Raw genomic sequence first — 18,408 nt, forward strand, 5'->3', positions numbered from 1 at the left:
GTAAAGTGATTAGCACTCTGTAAGCACTCAATGATTCTTGTCAAATATCTAAACTTAGTACATCCAAGATCCTGACTCCTAAAGATGCCTAGCTGCTCCTAAGTGGTTATAACCTGTTCTATAGGAGAGACTAAGGATCCCCAATTTAAGCCTATGCATATTATTGATTTTCAAGCCTTATAGAATTGTCCTTAGAATTAACCAATTTCTCTCAATCTTTATTTTTTTTCATTTGTGTTGTATGTATGTGGGCACATTTTGGAAGGAAAATTCAGAAGAAAGAGATAGGAAGGAAGGGAAGAGAGAAAAGAAAGGAAAGGAAAGGAAAGGACAGGGAGAAAGAAAGAAATGGAGGGAAGGAGGATTTGGTTGAGATGGGTGGATTGTGGTAAAATTCTGTTTTATTATTTTCCATCAGCATTATAATAATAATCAGGTCAATAAATTATGCCAAACTTATACGTTCCTGGACCTTACACTTTCCAGAAAATCTAGGTGAGAAGAGGTTGCTCAGTGTCAGATTGGCTGAGTTTAAGAGCTGGAGGAAAGAGATGGCTGCAGAGCTACAGGGCCACTTACTAGATCAGAATCTGCCTAACAATATCCTAGAGGCCACCTCTCACCTCACCACTTGCAGTAGGTTTTCTATTCCCTGAAAATCTCAACAGCACAGGTTGTACAAAAGCTCAGCCATTTCCCACTTCAAGACCATGTATGCTAAGGAAGGAACATCCTTTTAGTCAAGGCTGCAGGAAAAAGTGAGTTCTGGATCCCCCTCTCCCAGCATCTATCCTAAACACACACACACACACACACACAGAGGCAGCCTAGAGTCAGTGAGCCTAAATGTTTGGATTATGTGCCTTGGAAACTACATGCTTGTCCAAACGCTTCCCGCGGGTATTGCAATGGAGGTTTAAGACAGCCCTTGAGAAAGTGTTCATGATCCAACTGGACAGAGAAGCCAAAGGAAAAGGAGTCCCCCATCCTGCTCCTCTGGCTCTCTGAATCCCCACCAAGATCATTTCAAGCAAAGCACTCCACTTTTTTCCCCAGAAATGCCTGCCTTGGGGCACCTGGGTGGCTCAGTGGTCTGCCTTCGGCTCAGGTCATGATTCCAGGGTCCTGGGATCAAGTCCCACATCAGCTTCTCTGCTCAGCAGGGAGCCTGCTTCTCCCTCTCCCTCTGCCTGCCACTCCCCCTGCTTGTGCTCTCTCTCTTTGTCAAATAAATAAATAAAATCCTTTTAAAAATTTTTTTATTTATTCATGAAAGTCAGAGAGAGAGAGAGAGAGAGGCAGAGGCAGAGGGAGAGAAGCAGGCTCCCCGCCCAGCAGGGAGCCGGATGCGGGACTTGATCCCAGGACCCCGGGATCATGACCTGAGCCGAAGGCAGACGCTTAACCATCTGAGCCACCCAGGAGCCCCAAATAAAATCCTTTTAAAAAATGCCTGCCTCATAGAGACCTAACTGGTGGTTCTCCACGGGGGCTGGGGGGCAATTGTAGCCCCCAGGGGACATTTGTCAATGTCTGGAGACATTTTTGATGGTCACAACAGGGGTAGGTGCTACTGGCATCTAGTGGATAGAGGCCAGAGATGCTGATAAACATCCTACAATGCACAGGACAGCCTCCACAGTAAAGAATTATCCAGCCCAAAATGTCAGTAGTGTCTAGGTTGAGAGATCCTGACATAAACCAAACTCCCACTGCCTCAGAGGAAATAATGTCTCAGAATCCCTCCAGCTTCTTAAGCAGAGAGCAAACTAGAGTATCAGGAGAAGAGCCCCAGAGAACCCTTTCTCAGGCCCCACACTAAGAATGGGGAGGTCCCAGCAGACTCCTTCCTCCTTCTGCTTTGCCTCCAGAACACAAAACCCTGGCATCTCAAAAGATTAAATAAAACCCATGACTCCCAGCCCCTCAGGCTGCATAACCCTGCCCCTCATCTCCTATTTCCCTCCTGCACCCCCTCACTCTTGGAGCAGAGTTGGAAATTCAAACTGCAATCTTTACTGTCCAGCCCTCAAAGACTCGGCCTGCTTCCTCTCCCAGGGACAAAAATCTCCTCAACATCCTGCCTCCCTTTGAGATGAACCCCCCAACCCTGCCTCTTTCACCAACTGTAAGTCATTCTTCCCCACCTCCCTCTACGCGGCCTTCTCTTTCTAATTAAACCACATCCAGGGTGTTGGGAGGGAAGGGTAAAGGATCCCAAGACTTCCGTGCTGAAGGTTCTGGGGGCCTACAGCCTCATGTTTTTTTGTGAGGTGCCAACCACACTGTGATCATTAAACCCCACAGTGGTGGGGGGGATTTTCTCGTTGCTGTTAACCTGGGAACCAGCTACATCTTGTTTATCAGACTTGCTTTAATTCAGCTTGGTCAGGTTCCAAGTGTTGAGGTGGAGATTAAAGGCAACTGAAGAATCCAATTAGCTGCCCAGTCTTCTTTAAGCCAAAAAATCAGGTCACAAACTAGATCAAAGTGAAATTATTTCTCGACAGCTCTGTTCATTAAGGGGAGGGTAGGAGCTCACACTGCTAAGCTGAGCTCATTACTGGGATTGGCATTTTAAATACAGTATCTCCCCCAAATTACAAGTTTCAGAGGTCGGAGGGAGAAACAGAGATTATCTTATGTGAAGTCTCTGTTTGGCTAATAGAAAACAGAAAGTCAAAGAATAAGCATATAACTTCTAGGAAAAGAATTAAACAAGGCCCTAATTTTCCCGGGCTGGAAAACCAAATCTGGAAACTGGAATTGGCAACAGTCACTCCCAACCAGAGAATTTCTCCTCCAGGGAATCTAGAGAGCTGAGAAATCTAAATTTTCCAGGTGGCCCTATTCACCCATTTTCCTGAGAGCCCACCCCTTTCCCTGGCTCAGTGCAGCTGCAAGGGGGCCCCCTGGCACCTCAGCCCAGGCTTCCCGCAGCCACAGGACTCAGGCAGCGGGTGAAGAGAAACCACTCACCATTTCTGGATTCTGGGTCCCAGGCAGAGTTGTTTCCAGCGGCAAAAGACACCCCTTGGGCCTTTCTGTGTTTCTGTGGGCTCTTTTGAGGGGCCTGGAGAACAGAAGAGGAGGAGAATTAGGAAGGCCCTGATCAGATTCACTTCCCACAGGGAGGATCAAATATGGGATTGCGGGGAGGACATGTAGAACCCTCGACTCTACGTGAGAGACAGAAAAATTAGATTCAAGAGAGCGGTGACGGGACACGTGCCCTCTTTCTGTGAGCACTGATTTTGAACAGAGCCAGGATATCTGCAGTAACAGTGGCCTTTTCCCCCATATCCTGTTCAGCTTGCAAAATTCTGCTAAGCTTCTCAGGCAACCAGGAACCTCTGGGTTAGAAAATGGCATTTTTCAGCTCCTCCAGGCCACAAGCATGGGGGACACTGAATGTGGGTAAATCTCTTTTGGGGGCTTTGGGTGGTGGTCACTTCCAGGATCTCTGACATCTGAACCACTGGGGAGACCCTTCCTCAAACTTCCCGGTCTCTCTGTTCCATGCAAGCAGGGCCTGAGAGCAAAGCCAGTGTAAATATGGAGACCTGACACCCTCAAGTGGGGAAAAGATAAGAGAGGGTAAGGAAGACACAGGGGAGGGAGGAAGAACAGGAGGAGGGAGTCTGAAAGCTTTATTTTTTAAAAAGATTTTATTTATTTGAGAGAGAGAAGAACACAAGCAGGGGAGAGGGGCAGAGGGAGAGGGAGTAGAGCCCCCACTGAGCAGAGAGCCCAACATGGGGCTCCATCCCAGGACCCTTGGATCATGACCTGAGCCTGAGGCAGCCACTTAAGCTTCACCGACTGAGCCACCAGGCGCCCTGGGAGTCTGAAAGCTTTAGTCTGCATCTCCGGTCCAGGTCTTGCTGCCCCAAATTTCTAGCTGCTGCCTAACTAACCAACTCCCTCCTCCGGGTCTGAGAGCCTTGGCAACTTCATAATTTGGAGGCGCCCAAGGCCTAGAGTTTACTTTGGGGCTGCTTCCACCCAAGACCCCCACTAGGCTTTCCCTTTCTGCAGCCAGAAGCCTGTACCCTCAAGGGGGGAGGTTGGGAGCACACATTTCAAGGAACTCCTCCCACCACTGGTAGGTAACTGTAGCCCAGAGGGATTCTCCTTGGATGATGCATCTGGAGCAGGAACACGATCAGTCTGGTAGGTTTTGTTTTTCTTCTCTGAGTATTTCGCTCCCTGGGATTATGTCATCCTCCTACCCAGATCCTTCCACACCCGCCTATTATCCATGCCCTGGGGCCCACACAGATATCCCTAACGTGCGCCTCAACACGAAATGACCGCCAAATTGTTTTGTTTTGTTTTGTCAGTGGCCTAGAAAATCTGGTCGTTTCCTAAGGAGAAATGAGAGGACACGGGCCCACCGTGGAATATGGCACTAACGAGAGCCCAGACCCGTTGATTTCCGGGGGGAAGTCTGCTGGCCTCCAGTAAAGAAGCCCTGGTTCGGGAGGGCGCCCGCAGCAGCCCCTGACCCGCCTCGCAAAGAGGGGGTTCGCGTCAGGGAATCGCCCCGCCACAGGCATACCCAGCCCGGTACTGGCTGAGCGCTGCCCCTGCGCTGCACCGCGTCCTTGTTGTTGTTGTCCTAAAAGCCTGAGCTGAAATGGAAATCTGGGAAGATGAGAGCTGCTGTTGAGCAAACGTATGCCTTTGTCCCTCGGGGGGCCGGCCACCATCCCGGACTGCTGGTCCCTGCACTGGTCACTCTCACTCGGCGGGCGGAGCCGCCGCCCGAATACGGGAACCGAGGTGTCTGTGTCGCCGGGTGGGAGGTGCCAGTACAAGACCTTACAAGGTTTCCTGAGAGCCCCTGTCGCAAGGCCCTAGCCGGGTGGGGGTGGGGGGCGCTGGACCTGCCCCTGGGCGCGGACGTGCAGGCCCGGGGGGCGGAGGCGGGGGTCCCCCGTCCCAGCTGTTCTCTTGGCCCCCGCAGCACACGGGACTCAAAATAGCAAGTTCACCCCGGGTCAGCCCTGTAAGAGCCGACCCTGCACCCCACCCCAGTAAACGCTCGGCCTGCGCCTTTCGAGAACTGCTCCGGGCCCAGGGCCTCGGCCTCGCGGTCGCATTTCAACCCGGAGCGTACTCAGAGCGGGGCCTGCGGGGGCGCCGCTCAGCGCCCTGCTGGGGAGGTGGGGACGGTGCCGAGCAGACCTGAACGGCCGCAAAGAGTGGGAGTGCTCGACTCTGCCCAAGGTGGGGGCCGCCCGCCGCCGCGAGGGCTCCAGGCCCCCAGCGCCAGCCGCCTCCCAGTGCCCGGCCCGGCCTCCGAGGGCCACGGGCTCTGCAGACCTATGCGGGCAGCTCCGTGCGCTCCTCGGCCGGCGCCTTCTCTCTGGCGCGCCCCTGAACCTGGCACAGAAGCCGCCCAATAGACACTTCGAACAATACGGGAGGGGAAAAAAGAGAGAGAGTGAAAGAAAGAAACCAGTTTGTCCGCGTGAGCTCTAGGAGTCACTCTCAAAGTTTTCCTGGCTTCTCGTAAAGGTGGCCCGTAAAGGTGGCCGGGGCCGTTTACAGTAAGAGCAGAATAATGTTTGTGACTGTGCGACATAATTATCTCCAGATTTGCCTCTCCCCCGCTCCCAGCCACGGTTTTCACCAGCGAAAGCGGCTAATGCATTTGCACACATTAAACATCTTGAACGCATAATTACAGGCTGCAGACAGGCGGGACAATAAAATATCTCGACTCGATATTTTTGGAAGCCTTTTGCGACCGTGCCTGGAATAAATAATCGCTTTCTATGTCCTCGGCCATCTAACTACAGCCACCGTTATTTCAGAACACCCCAGCTCCACCCCTGCCTGTGCTTTTGAGGTTTTTTTTGGGGGGGGGGAGGGGGACGGGCAGGAGGATGAGGCCACCTGGAGAGGTCTCCCAGGCCTCGGGCTCTGCTGCGTGTGGGGGTGCACCTAGAATAAGGAGAAGAAAATATGTTCGGAACCCCGGAGACCGCCTTCCTCATTAGAGGGCTGCGGGGGCTGGGCCATCTAGGCCTCACAGCCTCTGCGCCAGGTGCCCTCCCTATCTTCTCCCTACTCAAAGGCTTAAAGAATTTGAAGAAGGTGCAGATTGTCAAATTCCCTCCTCACAACCCTGAGAAGAGCATCTCTAGTTTGATACCTGAGAAAAGAAAAGGCTTCCCACCGAGGCAGCAAGACTGGGAGGAGAAAGCTGGGAGTGGTTATGTTCTCCCATGGAGGCCTGGGACACTGTAACTTCCCTTGAGTCTTAGTTGCCTTAGTTGTCTGTAAAATCGATATGATTATAATAACCTCGGGACCTACTTCACAGGTCGTTATGAGGAAGCACTTTAAAAAAATTTTTTTTATTGCCATATAACTTACATATAGCAAAGCATAAAAATCTTAAGCACCCAGCTCGCTGGATTTTTATATGTGTATACACTTGTGTAACTACTACCCAGATCAAGATATAGAGCATTACTAGCCCCCAAAAGGCTCCATGAAGAAGTACTTTTAAAAACTAACTTTAGTTAGTGATAATATTACTGTCCCTAACTCAAGAAGTCAACACCTCTAGTCAAGTGTGTGGAGCTTCCTGATACTTGGGGACAGGAATTGACAAACCAAATATATACATAGAAGATATTTACTATTCACGCCATTACTAGGAGCTGTTGGAATGAATCTCTAGCCTAAAGGAGCATGTAGGGCCCTTGTACTAAGGCGCTCAGAGCTTGAGGAAAAATCTATGATCAGGCTTCAATTCGTTTTGAGACAATGGGGTTCTCTTGTTATGAAAGGTTGGGCTCTATTTACTGGGGTTGACATATTCATTTCCAGGGTAGGGTGACCCCAGTAGAGAAAGGCCTGAGATCCCCTCCCAGAGGATGGAAATCTGAGTGGATGACTACGAGGCTAAGGTCTAAGCTCTAGGGTGACTTATTTCAATGTCTCCCCAAATCCAAGCCTGGTTTGATGTGTGGAGGGAATTCCCCCAGAGGAATGTTTGGCCATGAGATAAACAGGGCACCCTATTTTCTGAAGAGTGTTATCCCAATCACTAACACATGAAATTGGTACACGTTACAAATAATGTAAAAGAATTTACAGCAAGAAGTGAATTCTCTACCAGACCCTCTGACCCCGGTTCTCCCCAGAGGAAGCCACTGTTGATGGATTACTTTTCTATCCTGCCAGCCCTTACATGCGCACCCCCCCTTTTTTTAAAGCACACTGGTATTACTAAAAAAAGGGGGGGCACCTGCCTGGCTCAGTTGGTAGAGCATGAGACTCTTGATCTCAGGGTCCTGAGTTCTAGCCCCTCCTTGGGGGGAGAGATTACTAAAAAATAGGTAGTTCTCACTATACCTGCTGCCCTGGCCTTGAATTTTCTTCCTAAATAAATTCCCAAGACAATTCTTCATGATGACTGTATTGGTTCAGAAAGTTATGTTCAGACCTGGTGGCGAGTGGTCTGGCAGGGGGAAGGCCCACTATAGCCTGGGTTCTAGATCCTGACCTACGTCTCCCTGGCTTGTCAGCCTTCAAAATGATTAGCTAAATCAGCTGCACCATCATTACCAGCCATCCTCACCCTTTCTTGGGTAACCAGAACCATGCTGGGCAAAATAATCAAGGCACTGGCTATGACTTTGGACCTACAATTCTCTGCAGTCAGGGGAAATTGGAAGTGCCTCTTGGAATTTTTAACTCTTCTGTCTAGTAGCTGTAAAAATTGTGCTGGGGTCATTAGCCCACCCTGGGTGTCTGCCTCTGATCCTATTTCCTCAGTCTTCTTTGGAGCCCAATGGGATGGCCCTCATCCTGACTCCCATCCAGGCCTGGGCAGAGGAGGGAGGGCACAGTGGGGCCCTCAGCCCCAGACCTTGGACGCCGCAGTGGAAGCCAGGAGATGTCGGAGGAAACGCGTTTACCACCTGGGCGACCTTGACTGCAGCCGATTAAAGTTTAATCCGAAGTGTGTACTCAGCCTAGCCATGTTATTTAAACACATCAAAGGTCATAAAGATTCCAAAGGCGTGAGCAGGTCCCGACGCGAGCCCGCGGGGAGCCAGCGTTTGATTCTGGTGGATTTCCAGAGCCAGGATTTGGAGCGCGGGGCGGGGAGGGCGCCTTAAGAAAGAAAGAAAAAGCTTTGCTTTCCCAGTGGAACGCGACTTCTAAAAGCGGCGGGGGAAACCGAGTCTCAGGCACCGGGAGCAGACAGCGCCTTTCAATTCCGATTAACTGGGAAGACATCTAGTGGGAAGACGTCGCAACTGCAGCGCGCCTGGAGAGCATCCTCGCCTCGGCCTCCAGCTACTTGACTGCCGCCGGATTAGGTGGGGGTGGGTGGACAGAAAAGAGGAGACCCTCTCTCCCTCGTTGCCCCTTCGAAGCTTGCGACTGTCTCGAAGATCCCTACTCAGCGCCCGAGGCGCTATGTCCAACTCCGCTAGGAAAGGTCCAGCTCTCATTGGCATTCCTCTCTCCAGGTTGGGGTCCTGGTCAACTGATTAAGGCCTCAGGGGCCCAGGAACCCGGGATTTCCATCTAAATCTTCCTGGGGCTCCTGAACCCAGAGGGGTTGGAGTCCTGGAGAGACCACATATGGGTTCTCCTGAGTGACTTGGGGAACCAACAGACCACCACAAAATCCAGGTGAGGCTGGAGGCCATCCCACCCAAGAGTTGCCTTTGACCCCTAACCACCTGCAGGCTGCTGGGAGCCCAGCTTCCCTGGGTGTGCAGGCCGTACTTTCGCCCCGTCTCTTTCATGGAGCTGTGGGATTTTGCCTGTCTGCTTCCTCTCACCTGGACTTTCTAGTTTCTGTGGAGGACTGGGTGTTCCCCCACAGCCCTGCAAGAATGAGCCCCGCATATGGAATGCTGTCTCCTCTTACCTTAGCTCTCCCTACCCCACCCCCAATGCCTGTTTAACCTGAAGGCAGGCAGAAAGATAGATGGGCTCTGTGCCATCTGCCTCACAGAGGCCAATTGCAATTCTCTGTTGGCCGACTTCACCTGTTTAAAGCAAGGTCTCTCTCCTTGGGGCCTCCTGGCTGACCATTCTCCCCTCTTGTTCCATTTATTGTGGCATTATGTCATCTTACAGTTGTCAGGGAGGAAGAGCATTACCAGAATGCCTTCTGTATCATCAAGGGATACATACGCACCACATTTCAGTGTATGAATCCCAGGACTTTGTGGAGCCACAATTCAGCGCCCGCAGCAGGGGGCCTGTGGCTCCACTGAGGCTTTCCAGACCCTGAGGTGGGGACTGCAGGGGACAGTGATGACTGCCAAGAATCGCCCTTTGTCGGAGGACCCCACCTTATGCTCAGTCCGCAGCTGTCCCAAGTGGCCTCTCCACTCTTCCTCTTGCCCATCAAGGTGACTTCCCCACACCTACCTGCACTTGGAGCTTAGATCCTCCCTGATTCTCAAAAGAAGGCTCAGGGAACCTCATTTCTTTGGCTTTGTGTTCTCCTCCCCCAAACCTGAAAGTAACTGGAAACAGTAAATGAGATTATTCGAGGCAAATGCATCATAGTCCTTCACGAAGACGTGAGCCAACCCCATCATACACCGAAGTGCATCTCCAACGGACTATAAGGCTTATGGTCCCTTCTGCCCTCCCTTCGGCATCACCTCACAGGTGGATGAATCTTGTTCTTCAGATGGGAGGCTCCCTTAGGTTTTATTGAATCTGATACAGAGCACTGGAGCCCCAGTGGGTGGAAGGTGGGAGGAAGAACTGCAGCTGGATTAACCAGCTTTACTTTCAGGGAACTGAAAAACTGAGACTTTGATCCTGTAGCAAAGGAACCTGGGATCCAAGGGCCTGGAGCAGTTGGGATCCCACATGAGTTCAATGGGCTGATGTGTATGCTTGGAACAAAGCGGGCCCTTCACTCCCCTGCACTCACACGCATGACCCTGAAAACACCCTTCTACCCACCTGGCTAAGTCAGCACCAGACCCATGGCTGGATCCTATAGTCCCAGCCAGCCCCGCTCTGCTCTGCTCCCAGCTCAGGGCCCACGGGGACGTCTATTCCTCAGGGTGACAAACGAGTGTGCTTGCTCTCAGTGACATCAAATTACTTTGCACTAGCCAAGGGTCCCATGACCTGACATAACCCCACATTAGGTCCTAGAAATGTAAAGAAATATGGCCTTTTTAAAAGTGGTTGAGAGCATGTAATTGCTAGCAGGCTTGAGGGCTTGTCCCAAGTCTGGCCCACGACCTATGCTGGGTCAGCTGATACCAGCCAGAATTCCTTGCCTGGGCTCTTCCGTGGGGAGAAGTTCACGCCCACATTTAATTCTGGTCCACAGTCAGTTTCTTAAAGCCCAGATTATTTTTGTGCTGTGAAAGAAATCAAATCACAGGGAGAGGAGGCTTGCAGCCCAAGTGCCCCCTCCTCACCAGCGGTGGCAGGGGGGGTGGGGGGGGAGCCAGGTTTAAGAGAATTGGCTTCCTGAGAGAACAGATTTCTGCAGGGCTTTAAAAACACAGGCCTACTTTGGGCTGCTGTAGCTTGACTTTTTGTTGGGAATTATAGTTTCCTTGCTTCTTGTTTTTTGCCCTACCATCTCTCCCTTCCTCTTTGTCTCCCAGCTTTTCTGCGGGCATTTCTCTTCCTTCTCCCTCTTCCTCAGAATCTCTTCACTTCTGCAGTCCCCACCCTGACCCCCACCCAGACCCTAAACCGCTGCTGAATTCCATCTTAGAGTCAGGAGACCAGGGACCCTCAAATGAGCTGCTGTGCCCAAAGCACCAGTAGGATTCGACCTTGCTAATGCCCCACAGTCTGCAGGGATGGGACTCCTGACTAGCGTCTCCAGCGGCTTCTGCTGAGTACAGTTGGAGCTATCAGAGAGTTACACAAAGTCTGTGCACATAATTTCTCCACTTGTTTAAATTACACATCCCTTATAAGTTTAGACAAATAGCTCTTTTCTAATACAATGAGTGGCTACTTTAGCGTATATTGTTAGAGCAAAAACATACCAAAGCAAAGTGTCTCAGATATTTAAGAACTCCTCAAAAGAGAGAGAGAGATAACTAAGGAACCATAAACAATCTAAATGCAAAATAACCCAACACTCTGCCTCAGAAAGGATGATCAATATTCACTCAGAAGAATGGGGTTAGAACTTAAGTAGCTGCCTGGTATAGGACTTGTCCAATTCAACAGATTACTATTTTTTAGTTTTGAATCCTTGCTTTCGAAAGTCGACAAGGCTTCTAGTTAGATCACCCTTCATAATTTGCTGGGGAGGATCATGCTCATTGTCAAGTAAGCCACTGAATTAAAGCCAAACAAACCACAATGTCTTTACTAATTTTTAAAAATCTTTTACTGCTGAGATTTTAGAATACATAGAATTTCTTCCTGAAAACTGTGTTTGCTGAGATGAGCTATCAATCCAGTACAAATATTTCCTTCCTAGCTCAATCATTAGAAATCAGCTATTTCTGACTTCTACCGGGGAAGGAAGTGTGTTGAAATGGGAAATGGTCATTTTTCCAATAAGAAGGGACATAGCTTAACCTGGAACCCAGAAAGGACTGAGGCATGGACTCTCACCAGATCCTACCCAGCAGTACAAATCTTCCATTAAAGGATAACAAAGTCATGGAAAACGGTAACATAAGTCTCCTTCATGCATATATATTTTTGATAAAGAAGAGACATAAAATTTCAGGCAAACAAAATGCACTCACACTCCAAACCCTTTTTTGTCCAAATCTCTCTTGGGTGGACCCTCAAATTCTTTCTAGATTATAATCAGAATGCCTCAGATTCAAACACACTGACCCCTTTCCCTGAGACATAGGAAGAATTCCTTTTTATTGAGCAATATTGCTCAACCTTGAAATTTATCCTCAAAATCCAGGTGGGAGTGAAATGATTCGATGTCTGTGATTTACTTTAAAATTCTCCAGGAAGGGGCACCTGGGTGGCTCAGTCGTTAAGCGTCTGCCTTCGGCTCAGGTCATGATCCCAGGGTCCTGGGATCAAGCCCCACATTGGGCTCCCTGTTCCGCGGGAAGCCTGCTTCTCCCTCTCCCACTCCCCCTGCTTGTATTCCCTCTCTCACGGTCTCTCTCTCTGTCAAATAAATAAATAAAATCTTTAAAATAAATAAATAAATAAAATTCTCCAGGAAAAAAAAAAGAAAAGGAAAGGAAAAAGGGAGTGGAAGTAGATGATGAAACATGAAGGACAAAATGACAGTTGTGGTTGAAACTAGGAATTGAGTATATAGGGGTTCATTATAGTTGTGTGTGTGTGGAAAGTTCTATAATAAAAAGACTTCTTAAAATGTTGTGTTAGGCAAAGGTGAAAAAAATTATCCCTGGCAGGGGTTTCGCATAAAAACTCAGTCCTTTGGGTAGCACCTGGAGTTACCCATTTAATCTTCTTTTTCCACGAACGGAAAACGATCTTACTCCCCTTTCATTTCTCCGGCATCAGCCGACCATCCTCAGGCTTTCTTTCCGGCAAGCTCCCTTTCCCAACCCATAAACTGAGCATCCAAACTCGAGGTTGGGGGCTGATTAGTGGAGCTTCCGTACTCGGCTCCCCTGACTAGAGTGTAAATACCCATAAAAACTAATATCAAAAGTTTTTATTGAGCTGCTTCGTTTCCCTGAGCGTAGGGCTGAGTGGGGGCTGGAGCAGCGGGACAAAGGAGCGGCGGCTGAGCCACGAGCAGCGTCGGCGCTCCTGATGGGCTCCGCGCGGGTCCCCAGAGCCAGCCAGAGTTTCTGGGGAGAACACCCGAACCAGGTAAATGCCAGTCGCCTTCCACTGGGGACAGGTGTATTTACAAAGCCCCGGGGGAGGGAATGGAGAGAGTGGTCGGAAGAATCAGAACGGGTAGGGAGACGCCAGCCACCCCAAAGTATGTCGCCAAGCTGGTGCAGCAGGAGGAAACAGTTTTCCTCGGGACTCGGTATGCCTGTATTTCAGCCCCATGACGTTGGCTGGCCGCGTTCACTGTGTGCGTGCGCGCATTTGATGTGCGAATCTGTGCGCTTATCAAGGCACACACATCGTTATGATTACAGCATATAACGTGCCGGGAAAGTCGGAGTACGCCTCTGCGTGCTCTGCTCCGTTCCCCAAGCTCGGGGCTGCGCTGGTGAGTTTCCTTCCCTCGCCGCTCTGTGCGTTACGAATTCGCAATCCGGGGCGGGGACATGGGAGTCTTCAGGGTTGGGAGCAGCGACCGACTCCCGCGGGCCCAGGCCGCGTGGGCGCCTGACTGCCTGCGCCGGGTGTCTCCGCGAGAAAGCGGGGGCTCCGCGGGGCCAGGCTTACGTCCCAAACCCCTATTTCCTTCGAACGCTCGAATGTCTTCAGTGCATTTGTTGACATAATGAATCCACAGCCGGGCGCTGGTTTCCTGTTTTGTTGCGGGCGTGAGCATCGAGCTAGGATGGGGGTGGAGGCCGCCGGGTGGGACTCCTTTCGGGCAGTGGCAGGGGCAGACGGCGGCGGGGCCAGAGACCTCTCGCCCTTCTCGCGTCAGCGCCGCGGGGAATTCTTCGGGCCCTCCCGCGCTCTCCCAGCGCCCTGGCCGAGTGACGGGGAGCTCACTCCCTGGGTGGCATGGGCCCCAAGGTCCAGCGGGCCCCGTACCTCCGCCGCCAGCTGGGGACTGCGAGAAGGCGTTTCCTCCTTCCGGCTGAGAGATTCTCTGGGTTCTCTCAGCTTCTAACGCTACCTCTTTTAAGCGAATGCTGAGTTTCCAGGTCCAGTCAAGAGCAGAGCGTTGGCACCGTCGGGGCAGGCGGCCTTCCCCTCACCATCACCACCACCACTGGCAGCTTCACCCAGGCCTCGCTGAGCCCGAGGGAGGCCGGTCTCAGAAGCGGCAACGCTCCCTTCGCTCCAAGTTTGCGCCATCCGTGGGGAGTCCGGGCTCCGATGACTGGCACTGTGCAGAGGGAATTGCTCCTCCTGGGAGGCTGGGACCTGGGACTGGTTGTTCTAAAGGGGGAGGGAGGCTTTTCCTGCTCAGGGACTTTCTGGGGGAAACACTGCAGGGTAAGCGCTAGAACTGGGGTCCTCCCTAGGCTTCCGCTTTTGCCAGGCAGGCACTGCGTCCTGGTGGCCTTGAAGGCCTGGGGCTGGAAGGATCCCACCTGGAAGGAGAGGTGCTCCTCCAAAACCTTGCCCTCCTCAAAGTTCAGGAGGTGAGGAGATCTTAAAGGCAAGGGGGAGTCTACGACGTCCTCCAATTTTCACCGTGTTAGCATCTGGTCATCACAGTGCCAGGTGACTTCCCACAGTCCAAAACTATCCCTACATCCTTGGGTCTTTTGCTGCCTCACTAATGCTTCAAATGCACAAAAATCTAGAGTGAAAGCTTAAGCAAGTGACTCAGGATGTGCCATTTCTCTGCCTACTGGCCAGCGAAGTTTCTTCAGAAGCTATCCTTCCTCCTTAAGCTTCTGCCCTGGTGCAGATGAGGGTGGGGAAGCCTCAAACCCCACCATGAACAGAGCAGCCCCAATTGTCTCTTTCCTCAGTGGTCTAGTCAACCACAGATTCTGAGATGCAATTTGGTTTGGGTGTTTTTCCTTCTCTCTCTTTCTCTTTCTCAATTAGCCAGCTTCAGGTCCTCAGCCGTCGCCATTCCTCCGTGCCATTATCTCCGTGCCCCCCACCCTACTTGCGGTGGGAGAGAGAGGGTTAAGATGTTCTGCAAATGCAGCTCGTAAAGCTGCTTGGATACATTAGAAACACATGAATATCCTGAAATACAAAGTGTCTTTAAAACCAAGGGAGGAATGTTTATCCTAATGCTGGATGGATGCAGAGAAACAGTGCCAGGGAGTAGTGCTGACAGCCTCCTCCAAGTTAAAGTGAGAGCAGGTAAATTTCATTTGCTTGTGAAAATCAAACTCGATTAAAACCTGGTTTCCTTTTGTCCTTTTCTCTTCCAACCCTGAAAGCCCAGGGCTCCATGACCCAGGCTGGCAGCAAATACCAGCGCCCCCCCCCCAAAAAACCCCACAACCAATGTCTCTTTCTTCAGCAGGAGGTTCCAGGGCAGCCAAAGCCCCGCAGGGCACCCTGGTCTGTACTAGGAGGTAAGAAGCCATGCCTGCCAAGGATCTGGCAAGAGAAAGGGTCTGGCAGCGCCTGGAACAAAGGCCAAGCCACCAAGCTGTCGCCCTCTGGTCTTGCCCATGTTGCCCACTCAGAGCCCACCTCTACCCCTGCCACCCTCTTGCTCAAAGGCCGCCGCCGCCCGCAGATCCCAGTGGGTATCCGACTTCATCAGCCTAGCCCACAAAGAGTCTGAAGATAAAATTGCCATCTCCAGGATTCAGGTTGATTGCGCCTCCCTGCAATCCTATAGGAATCCCTGAGCCTGATAGACAAAAAAGCAGAGAGTGGCTCAGAGGGTTAGACCCAACTAGCTGCGCGGGCAAGTGAATCTTGATCCCGCCTTTAGGAAAAGAGGAAAAGCATTGGGAGAGTCTGTGCTTGCTTCCCAGGGCACACTCCAGTTCTTCCCTGCCCTCCAACATTTCTTTTTCCACAGAAAACCAGTTTGGTGGCTGCCTGGAGGGCTAAGAGGCTAAGAAATAGTATTAGGAACCAATAATGAATCTCTTATGTCCCTGGGCAAAGGACAAGAAGGGGTAGAGATTTTCTTGCTTCAAAGTGAGTAGAAATTCTAGAAACAGATCCAAAATTATTCACAGAGCTCATTCAAATTCTAGAAACTATCCCCACTGGTTGGTGGCTACACCTCAGTATCTAACAGGACCTGCAGATTTAAAAACAGTGAAGGCACACCAGGACGCCATTGACTTGCCTGGTAAAAAAATCATTTCATATATATATCGAGATCCAAGACAAAAAAAGGGAACAAGCAGGCTGCCTCTCTCTAAGTAACCATGTCTTGAGAGTGTTCATAAGTTGATAGAAAGAGATGGGGAACGAAGAAAATATCCAAAGTACTTGATCACTAAAGATCCACCACAAAGCTCAATAAATAATTCAGGAGCCGCCAAGTTTCGGGAGCAAAACCTAATTCGAGATGCCACCCAAAGTCTTCCCCCAGCGCCATCCCTCCCAGACAAACCTGCTTGTGGCTTCTCATCTTGTCTCACCATTTTTGGTGAGGAGGGACCCAGTCGACTTTGGCAGTCCGTGGAGCTGGGGCCCTTCCTCTGCGTGCAGGGCTCGGTCTCCGGTGAAGTGGGGAGAGGGAGGGAGGAATGTGGAGCCGGCCTTGGCCGCTATATGCACCAGCAGCTGCGCCATGGCCAGAGGTGGGCTGGCAGAGGCGCCGGCTGGTGGGGGCTTCCTGTGCTGTGTTGTCCTTTTTCTGGGTCTGGCTGGAAAACAGAAGAGGCTCGAAGCCCGGGCCAAGAGAGCAGGGTGGAGGCAGAGAAGAAGAGTCTGTAAACACCGCCCCAAAATCTCCAGGAAGGCAGGGGAAAAAAAAAAAAAAAAAAAAGGCTGGGTAACCAAACAGAGCAAGAAAGAGTAATTCCAAAAGAAAAAGGAGTCAAGAGTGAGAGAAGGGAGGTGAGCAGTGGGCCCTGCCGCAGCTGCCTGACTCTCCAGGCTTGCAAGGCTGTTCTCACACGGGCTAGACTGCAACTTTCAACTTGACCTTGGCCTCTAGCCGCGTCTGACCCGTATGTAAAACAGCCCTCAAGTCCTCAGGAACTGGGGCCTCGAACCCTATCCTGTCTCTTTGTCACTGTGAGTTTTACAATGCCACTTGGAGGAAGGAAGGGGGGCGAATGGGGCCGGAAAGTAACACAAAAATCAAGTCCCTACAAAAGGCTAGTTCCTTAGTCTGCAAATGGCCATTCAAGGAGGAGGTAAACTGGAGGCAGATCAATATTTACCCGGAGCTACTAAAAAGGCAGGAGGGAAAGGGCACACTGTGTATATGTATATTGGGAGGGGGGTGTCATAGAAGGTTTTATTGGGCAACACTTACATTGGTCCCAGCAAACCCGGGGGATCAAGGCAGATAAAAGCCGGAGCCCAGCCTCATTGGTCTGGACTCCGCAGGAAAACCAGGAGCCTTAGAGAGCAGATCAGGCCAGGGAATAGGGGCTGGAGGTATTTGCAACGCTCTGAGCTTCTGGCTGAGTCTGCAAGCTAGGACGGGAGGGAAGGTCCACGCTTGGATGCTCATCAATCCACCTGGGATGAAAGGAGTCCAGCGCTCTCCCCAAACCTGATGTTCCTGTAGAATACACCCACTTTCACTTTGAACGTATGTTCCCCTTCTGGGTATCTGACCAGCTCACAGCCTCCACAATCCGAAATGGAAATATGTAACCCCAAAGCAACAGGACCCCCAGAATCCCTCACCAAAACATGGTGGCTGCTTGCCTCTTTCAGCACCAACATCCCACCGTGTTCTCAGGAAAGGGTCTGTATTTCCCAGATACAGAGGAAAGGCTTCTCCAGCTGGTTCTTGGACAGAGGAGGATTGGGCACCCTCAGCAGGCTGGAGACAGTGCTCTCCCCAGTCCTGCTTGGGGGGAAGGCATGAAGTGGTCCCATTGAGCCCCCTTCTCCCGTCCCAAAATGGAGTGAAATGGGGAGTGCCCGGGTGCCTGAAGAATGAGCTCCTGCCCAAGATCTATGAAACCTCATTAGGCCCCAGAAAGGGAACTCAAGTCCCAACCAGCACCCGGGGCTGTCCCTTTTAAACTTCCAGGACATGACAGCCTGGCTGGGGATGTAGGAGCACCAGAGAATACTGCACACAGATTGCTCCAAAGTCTCTGGAGGAGGAAGGGTTGTTATCGGGGCAGAGTGTGGAACAGTCTCTATACCTAAGGGTGAGTGTGTGATCAAAGTACACTTGAATGTGTGTGCGTGTGTCAGTGTGGGTGTGAGGGAGTCGTTCTGACACCCTGTGGGCCTAAGTGCAAGTGTATGAAATTGCCCGCCAACACTGTAGACAGGAAAGCGGAGAGAGCTCCTAAACACAGTCCAAGTGTCCCAGTGGAATGTCCTGGGACCCCTGAGCCCGGCGCATCCGTAAATGCCCCGTCGCGGTTCCCCTGGAAGGAGCCAAATCTTGACGCTCTTGAAGCCGAAAGCGCTAGAGTCCACGCTAGGGTCCCACTGCAGAAAGACTCGCGGATACCTGGAAAGAAACCAGCTTCAAAGGCCCCAAGAAACACCCAGCCTGGACTACGCCCCGTTTTCGGTACTATCCCATCCCCAACCGCCCGCAGATTTACCTGACCCACTCCCACTGCTTCAGGTCTCAACGCAACAGCGCGCCTCCGTCCCCTCCCCGCCTAACTCTGCTCTGGGCCCCACTGGGACAGAAGAAGGGAAGGGGAGCTGCGAGGAGGCCGCCCTTCTTTCCCTACCCTACCCGCCCAG

The 18,408-nt window shown here is 51.4% G+C and overlaps 1 protein-coding gene across 7 annotated transcripts in view; it reads right to left on the bottom strand.

Moving 5' to 3' along the window:
- The window catches only part of EVX1 (even-skipped homeobox 1), a 49,352-nt gene that overhangs the window by 30,803 nt on the left and 141 nt on the right, over nucleotides 1-18,408 (bottom strand). For 3 of the 7 annotated variants that reach the window (XM_064575127.1, XM_064575126.1, XM_064575133.1), the window contains exon 2: nucleotides 2,980-3,073. Coding sequence is in view for 2 of the 7 variants with exons in the window: in XM_064575132.1 (XP_064431202.1) it covers nucleotides 2,980-3,073; nucleotides 16,124-16,141 (112 nt within the window). In the remaining 5 variants the exon portion in view is untranslated. Of the gene's footprint in view, nucleotides 1-2,979; nucleotides 3,074-16,123; nucleotides 18,316-18,408 lie in introns of those variants that run through there. The other 4 variants (XM_064575132.1, XM_064575131.1, XM_064575129.1 and 1 more) reach the window with 3 other exon arrangements.

This window comes from Mirounga angustirostris, unplaced genomic scaffold (assembly GCF_029215605.1).
Source record: "Mirounga angustirostris isolate CCGP_5_RB_7025 unplaced genomic scaffold, mMirAng1.0.hap1 SCAF_12, whole genome shotgun sequence".
NCBI lineage: Eukaryota > Metazoa > Chordata > Mammalia > Carnivora > Phocidae > Mirounga > Mirounga angustirostris.